At 46.9% G+C, this 8,332-nt stretch overlaps 1 protein-coding gene across 1 annotated transcript in view; it reads right to left on the bottom strand.

Moving 5' to 3' along the window:
• Positions 1-1,563: 1,563 nt before the first annotated feature.
• ZFP64 (ZFP64 zinc finger protein) overlaps positions 1,564-8,332 on the bottom strand; it is a 7,930-nt gene continuing 1,161 nt past the window's right edge. The window contains exons 2-6 of the mRNA XM_057379472.1: positions 8,040-8,279; positions 6,214-6,375; positions 5,499-5,561; positions 4,622-4,873; positions 1,564-3,169 (exon numbers count right to left, since the gene is read on the bottom strand). Of these exons, the coding sequence (XP_057235455.1) occupies positions 1,932-3,169; positions 4,622-4,873; positions 5,499-5,561; positions 6,214-6,375; positions 8,040-8,279 (1,955 nt within the window). The 3' untranslated portion in view covers positions 1,564-1,931. The remainder of the gene's footprint in view (positions 3,170-4,621; positions 4,874-5,498; positions 5,562-6,213; positions 6,376-8,039; positions 8,280-8,332) is intronic.

The following is an 8,332-nucleotide window of genomic DNA, read 5'->3' as shown; positions in this document are numbered from 1 at the left end:
GGCAGCAGGAACAAAAATCCATCCCAATATTTTGTCCTGGAAAGAGACAGCTTGCTCCAGAGCTCTGAGGCTACGGCAGAACTCTGGGGAGGGAGGGATAGGATTTATTTACYATGTGCTCCAAAGCAGGAGAGCTCGACAAGAGACACTTGTTCTGAATTACCAGGCTCCCTCCTGGGATAGTTCTGCTGATAACATGAAGAATGTATTAAGTGAACATCAGAGATTAAAACAATCTGCTCCTGCCAGCTCCAAAACACACAGACCATTACTGTCATACCCAGAAATAAAGCCAGAATATTGGAAGAGAAAATTGAAAATAAATTGCCACCATGTCAGGCTTGGTTATCAGCTGCATTTTTTTTTTTTTTTTTGAGGGTGGAGGAAAGAAGTCTCTAGATTGTTCACTTAGACATGATGCAATCAGCTAAATAACCCTGAAGCAGCAGCAGCACTGAGCTCTGCCTATTCATTCACACCATTCTGTTATCTTTCCTGTTTATCTCTGAGGCACACTCAGCACCAGAACCAAGGTGAGTCTTTACAATATGACAAATCTACCGGTTTCCTATTTGAGAAGGTTCACAAGGCTTTTTGAGAAGCGCAGTGCAGATAACAGAGCTGTGGCAGTTAAATGTGGCACTGGACTGAAGGTGAGAGACTCTGGCCAAGGGCAAGCACAGACACTGCAGCTCAAAACAGCAGCTTCACCAAAATGCCCCATTTTTTATAATTCTTGGAGTGCCCAACATTCTGCAGCTGTGAACAATGTACAAGCCAAATTAATTAACAGGGAGAAAAAGTGTATCAATTTTGCACAAATTATGAGATGAAGTTTTGGCCACAGAAGTGCTTTTTGTAGAAAACTTAGGACATTTCTTTTTATCTGCTGCTTTTTATCTTAAGTCACTTTTTATCTTAAGTGACCGTGAGATTTTTACAGCTCAGCTTTTGGGAATGTTTTCTAAAAGTGAATTTTGAAATGTTTTTGCAGGGAACTCGAACAGGAAACCAGAAATCATGCAGGAGCCAGAGCACACTCCAGAGATTCTCTGGGCCTCTGGCACCACCTATGGATGACACGGAACTCTTGGAGCTGAGGAAATGCTGCCTGCAGAGCTCACTGACACCACCGAGTATTTTTTTTCCTTTTTCCCCTTTACTGTTCAAAAAAAGACCCCAAATGTAATGCACTTTTGCCACCCATGCAACTCCCAATAGGCAGCATCAAAATAAAACCAACAGGTAAGCAGTGTTTGTAAAAAATATATTTCCAGTTGTTTTTATTTCTTTAATTCAGGCACCTGTGACAGACATCACCATGCCACRGAGAATTTGCAGTTGTGTGGTTGCTAACAAAGTTAGTCACTATTGAGAGAGGGACAACATTCTTTTGTCTTCTACACACAATCACCTGGTCTGTGCATAAGCATTTCAGGTGCCAGGTACTACCAATTCCTACAGATATTGAGGAACAGCCCCCTCAAACCTCACCTGGGCTGGWGCAGATCCACAAGGGGGGTTCCTTAGAGGTCAGCCAGGAGCAGTGAATGCACACAAAAAACTGAGACTTCACTTAAATAAACTCCAGAATGGCTCAGATTATTGGCTTTTTGTGTGTGCATCAAAGAACAAGGCTGCTGTGAAGGTAATTCAGCTCAAGGTGAGGATTTTTCTTTCAGACAGCACAGTACAAGAGTCACAGTCTGGGAATGTCACTGCTTGGGGRCTGTGGCAGCAGCTCTTTGGATTCTCCAAAGAGGCACAGAAAGACAAATGTATCCCCGTYCGCACACACAGGACGCTTCTGTGTACAGACAAATAAAATCTGGAAGGTATTTGGCTGTGGAGGAGCCATCCTGCACTGAGTTATGTCCCAGTGGTGCCACTCTCAGTCCTGTCCCATGGCCGGGATCAGCCCCATCCCGGCGCTAATCGGGGATGGAGTCTGCAGGACACAGCAGGGCTGTGTGTGCCCCGCTCTGGATGATGGAGTAGCTCTGCTTGGGGCCCTCGCTGTGGGAGGACGAGAAGATGGGAGGAGGGGGAGCAGCCGTGGACACGGTGATGCTCTGCCCTCCATCGCTGACCACGGTCACCTCGGCGGCTCCGTCCTGGATCAGGGCGTTGAGCCCCTCCAGGTCGGAGCAGCTGATGCCGGAGCCGGCGATGAAGGCTTGGCTGGTGGCAGGCTCGTGGCAGGGGGTGGCCGCGGGGATCAGGGCCTCTCCCTGCTCGTGGCCGGCCAGCAGCACGGCCGGCTGGGCTCCCGTGGCCGGAGCCGGGGCCAGCACGCTCACCTGGCCCAGCAGCTGCAGGCGGCCACCGGCCAGCACCTCGTCCTGCGCCGCGCCCAGCAGCGCCGGCGGCACCACGTTCACCGCCTGCACCGGGGGCACCTGGTGGCCCACGATGATCTTCACCCTGCCCTCGTTGTAGGGRGACGCCTGCCCGGCCTGGAGAGGCACCTGCAGGTGGCTGACGGCGATGGGGGCGCCGGGCTGGCGGCCAGGATCCATCTGCAGCTGCAGCACGGCCAGCTCGCCGCCCTTGGCGCCGCCGTACAGGCTGTGCTGCTTCTTGTGGCTGCGCAGCGAGTCCTCCCGCACGAACGAGGCGTCGCACAGGTCGCACTTGAAGGCTTTCTTGGCGTCCAGCTTGGCCACCTGCCTGGAGCCGCCCTGCTTGGGCCTCTCTTGTCCTTCCTTCTTGTCCAGCGAGTGCTTCTTGCCCTTGACCTTGTCGCCGTGGGCTTTGCGCACGTGGGTGGTGAGGTTGCTGCGCTGCTTGGTGTCGAAGCTGCAGAACTCGCATTTGAAGGGACGCTCCTTGCAGTGGATCCTCTCGTGCACCTTCAGGGCTGCCTTGCTGGAGCAGGAGTAGCTGCACTCGGAGCATTTCACCGGCTGCTCGGGCTGGTGGCTGCGGATGTGGTGCCGCAGGCTGGTCTTGTTGCCGCACTGGAATTCACACTCGGGGCATTTGAGCGTGTTCTCCATGCTGTGCTTGATGCGGATGTGGGATTTCAGGTTGCCCTTCATGGCGCAGCGCACATCACAGAACTCACACTTGTAGGGYTTCTCCCCCGAGTGCACCCGCAGGTGCCGCTTCAGGTCCGAGTTGATCTTGAACTTAGCAGGGCACATCTGGCACTGGAAAGGGGCATCTCCTGCAACAGAACCCACAGCCCGGGTGACACACAAACACCAAAATCCACTGCTGGCATGAATTACTGACAGCTGCCTTGTTCTAAACTCCCAACGCCTTCTCAAGATTGAGAGAAATTTAATGACACAGGATTATCTCCTGGTCTGACACAACGGGATCTAAACCAATATTTTACATTTTCTCTATTTGCGGGATCTAAACCAATATTTTACATTTTCTCTATTTGCAGGCTGGTGTAACAGTACCCATGACCACATTAAGGTGGAGCTGCACTAATCCCTAATCAATTCCCGTGAGTCCGTTCTGAAGCCATTAAAAAAAATTCCCAAGCAAACTCCACAATCTAACTAAATAACTGTTCCCTTTCTTTGCTGTAATCTAAATATGTGGTCCTCTAAAATACCTGAGCATGCAGTCTTTAAGTAGGTATTATTCTGAAAAAGGGAAGAATCATGTTATTTCTAAGATATTCTTGGTGAGAGAAGAAAAAAGAAAGTGTATTTGGTTCAACAAGCATTTATCCTCTTTAATAATCAAACTGCAAATGGCTGATTTATTTTAGAAGTTAATATTTTATAGAGTTTGTGAGAGCTGTATAATTTTGCATAATTTGCTTATCCAGCTACATATGTCATAGGTTTAACTGCATATTTTTCAAATCAAGTTGTGGCCTACTGTGCTAATCCATGTATCTGTTTAATAATTGAGATACATGGTGCACTATCTATATTAAACAGACTTTATTAATGAAGATGCACTGTTTGTTCATCTAGTTTATTTTACAGCCTCAGCTGCACACTCAGCTGCTGAATTTTTATCTTCTTTGCTGATGRAGACACACTTCATATTTCAATGACTTAATTTTCATATACAGGATAGCACAATACATGAAAAAGAACTTCACTGGTTCTGTTCATAAGACTTTAAAATGTGTATTTCTTTACATTTCTGCCCATCCCTAACTGACACTGCTGAGATATAGATAAAAACCTGTGTCTGACCCTGGGATTATTAATTTTAAGAGCAGTTTCACTCAAATTAGCAGCAAGCTTACATTTAGATGATCAGTTCAATAAGTAAATCTGTGTAGATGACCTGAGCAATGGGGATTACCCTCCCCTTGCAGAGGATTATTAATTTAATTCCAGTAAGCAATATATTCCTCACACCAGTTTTCCTTTTCTCTTTTAATTGGTTGTGTGCTTAACAGCTTCGCAACCTAAGAGGGATGAAATTCCTGTGCCTCCTTTCAGCAAAAAAGAATAATTTTTGAGAAATAAAAGRAACAACAAAACTAGCCTGAATTTTAGCATAATTCAGTTGCTAAAGATGCAACAGAGTGATCTGCCATAAAGCAGAATTCGAACCATCATTTTTGGGCACCTGGACAGCAGAGCATGCCTGAAAAGCACCTCTATGATGCCTAAAGCTGTGGTTTTGATCCAGAGCCCACCTGTGTGCGAGCGGAGGTGCACGGTGAGCTGGCTGGAGTTGCGGCTGGCGTAGGGGCAGATCTGGCACTTGAAGGGGCGCTCGTTGGAGTGGATGCGCTGGTGTTTGTTGAGGCTGCTGCTGTCGGCCGCCGCGTACTCGCAGTGCTTGCACTTGTAGGGCTTCACGCCCGTGTGCGAGCGCATGTGCATCTTCAGCTTGTCCTTGCGGCTGAAGCACTTGCTGCACACCTCGCACTTGTGGGGTTTGTCTCCTGTAACAGCAGCAGTGTGAGATCACACGCTCAGGGTGTGGTGATCAAACAAACAAGCACAAATGCTGGCTGGAGAAGGGAGCGGTTTGTAGGAGCTGGATGTGAGGCTGCAGGGGCAGCTGCAACAAAGAGCAGAGCCTCTGCAGCCTCGTCCCTTTGCAGCAGAACTGGGAGGTGAAATCGTGGAATTGCTGAAGAGCAAACGAGGTTCATACACTCCCCACCACACTGCACCCCAATAAACACACAGTGTGCACTCAAAACATTCCCACCACACTGCACCCCAATAAACACACGGTGTGCACTCAGAACACTCCCACCACACTGCACCCCAATAAACACACAGTGTGCACTCAAAACAATCCCACCACACTGCACCCCAATAAAAACACAGTGTGCACTCAAAAATGTAACTGTGCCTCAAATCAGCTTCCAGTGTTCAACTGTCACAGCTGTGCCTGGTACTGCCCAGAGCAGGGAATGGCCCCAGCAGGGCAGTTCCTCAGGCACAGGACAATACTAGAAGGTACAGACATGTGTACATCCTATTTACAGGAAAAGGGCTTTTGTGGAAAAGCTAAAAAGAGGGAACCAACCCAAAAGAAAATATAAGAACAACATCAACCTGTGTGTGTTCGCCGATGGCGTTCCAAATCCTTCATACCATAGGAAGTCTTGAACTGGCAACCTGACAACAGGAAGATAAAGACCATTAAAAGCAAGGAAGACGTAACAAAATAATAAAAATACATTACCATATTCTGGACATGATGTTTATTTTCAACAATATTTTCTTTAAAATTCAGTGTTAACAAAAAATTAATTCCTAACCTTGTTTGCTCACATTTGCTTAAAAGAGTGACCAGCTTACCGGTGAACTTAAGTTTTTTAATTCATCCTCTTGGAGGCAACTCCCTCCTACCCTTTTCTGTCACCTTTGGAACCAGTTCTCTGGAACCCGTGCCTAGGATCTGAGATGCTCTGTACAGTACCAAGAGGATGCTGGAGGAGCTAATTAATACCACATAAGACTCTAAGTCATGCAAGTAACTCAGGTAACAGTTCCCCATCCAGGAATTCTGTTCAAGTGGAAGTGCTGCAGTTCTAGAGCACAGAAATGAATCCTCCACATCAGGAATGTGCCTTTTATTCAGTGGTGTGGGCTGGGGGCAAGGTGGGGATTGGCCACAGGTTGGAATCGATGGCTTGGGAGGGCTYTTCCAACCCAAATGATTCTGGGATTCTGTGAAATCAACACCAGGTATCAAATCTCTGTGTGTCACTACAGGAAAGCTCTCCACGTTAAAATGAAAAGGCAGAAGGTACAATCCCCATCTCACCTGGGTAGAGGCAGCTGAGTTTCTTCAGTGRCAGTGAGGAGGAGGATTTCTTGGACCTTGCTTTTGGTGGTGTAGGGACGACAGCAGCAGCTGGAGGCTCYGTGCTCTCGCTGGGCAGGTAGGTTTGGTAGCCATGCTCAAAAACAAACTCTGGGGCAGAAACTAAACACACAAAAAAACTTCATTAGAGAGCACTTAATCAGAAAAAGAATTCTAATTATTGTCTAGTTTAATGAATTCTCTATTCTGCTTTTTTTCAGCAACATTCCCGTTCCTGGGTTCCTATTTACCTGGAGGAGGAGGAAAGGAAAAATCCTTTTCTCTTCCAAATACCAAATAAAGATATATTTGTTTTTTCACTCCAGCTGTGTTATAGCTCAGACTAAAAAAAAAAAATTAAAAAAAATCATTATTTATATGGCAAATGTTGYCAAAAGGGATCACCCAAATTATTTTTATAATTGTTCAAAAAGTTCAGCCTCTTTCAACTCTACTGCTTTTAGCTGTTACTCACAAGAATAACAGGTGAAAATATCTCAGCCAAAGTAGCAGCTTTTAAATCAATTAAACWACACTATACCCCAAAAGGGCAAATGGATAGAGCTGTCCTCATTTTAAAGATGAGTAAATATGAAGCAGAAAAATGACTCACCCAAAACTCACASTGAGTCGAGGGATTATAATACAAAAATTCCTGGAAGTGAGCCCTGAATTCAGTTTATTTCACTGCTCTTCCAGATTCTCTGCCTTAATCTGTCTATCTGAATTAGAGTCAAATAATTTGGGGTTTAGTTAAGGTCCCACACCAAAATAAAACAAAACTATATATAGAAGGGCAAACCTTCATACAYGGAACAAAATCCTAACTTTATTTAAATGTCTCCGGGATCAGGACCTCACTTGAGTCTTCACACAGGCAGAAATTTTGAGTAATATTTTTCCTGTCAATTAGTTGTGGGAGCAATGTTAGGGAATGTAGTGTTCTCACATAAAAGGGTCTGGATTGGTGCCTGACAGCAATTCTGTGTCTGTTTTCCATCAAGAGCACTCTTAAAAGAAAATAAAATGCATAGTAATTCCAGCATTTTTCACAAGTATTGACAATTTTAATTAATTTGCACGAGCTGGTTACACAACACAATAGACTCCAGCAATTCTCTGAGAGAACTTGTACCTCAATTAGCAAATTAAGCAACTATTGTTATAACAAACCCAAGAAGGCAGCACGGTACTGTTTTGTTGCCTTGAAAGGCCAGTTTTTAATAATGACACAGACACGGTTAAGGGGATAAAAAGGGTTTTACCTYGGTATTTGGGATCCCAGGTGCACAACTTGATGGCAGAATGCACCCCCGTGTACAGCACGGGTACAAGTTTTATAGGTTTCAGGAATTAGCATATCTATCTAGGATTCCCCAATAAGAAACTTAACAAATGCAGTAATGTCCCCCTATTCTAATGAATCCCACCCCACAGATGAGGCCAGAGCCCAGTTTACACAAGATGTTCTGGACAGAAGGCTTCACCCAAGGCTGAGCTCAGGTTTAAGATAGCACAGGGCACGCTGAGCCCTTCCTMAGGATGTTTGGTCTCTCTGCCCAGCAAAACGCCTAAACTAAGCTGGAATATCAAGCTTCAGGAATTACAAGCATGCGGGCTAAGGGGTACAGGCGGATACATAGGGGGTACAGAAGCGTAAAGGGAAAAGCAAAAATCATCAGGTATCAGTTTAATTCCTCGGCTACACGGTGAGCGATGTGAGAACTGTGATTGAGGATGGGTGCGGCAGAGGCAGCGGGCACAGTGCCACCACCATCAGCGGGTACCTGTGATGGTTTGTGTCTCCGAGGCAATGCTCCTGCCGCTGCTCTGAGCCGGAGTGYTGGGCACGGTCTCCTCGGACACGAACTGCACGGTGCTGGCAGCGCTGGCMGCGGCACTGGAGAGCTGGCAGCCGCTCTGCTTGTGCCCCACGAACGCGTCCAGGTTGTTGAACTGCTGCTTGCAGATGCCGCAGATGTGGATGTCGGGGGTCAGCTCCACCAGCACCGTGGTGCTGCCGGGGACTGCGGGGACACGGCGCGGTCAGCGGGGCACGGGGATGGGGGACAGCAATCCC

The sequence above is a fragment of the Malurus melanocephalus genome, unplaced genomic scaffold, assembly GCF_030028575.1.
Source record: "Malurus melanocephalus ecotype Western Australia unplaced genomic scaffold, MMel_1.1 scaffold_407, whole genome shotgun sequence".
Classification (NCBI taxonomy): Eukaryota; Metazoa; Chordata; class Aves; order Passeriformes; family Maluridae; genus Malurus; species Malurus melanocephalus.
The sequence above is the reverse complement of the archived record's forward strand: the minus strand, read 5'-3'. Positions and strand labels throughout refer to the sequence as shown.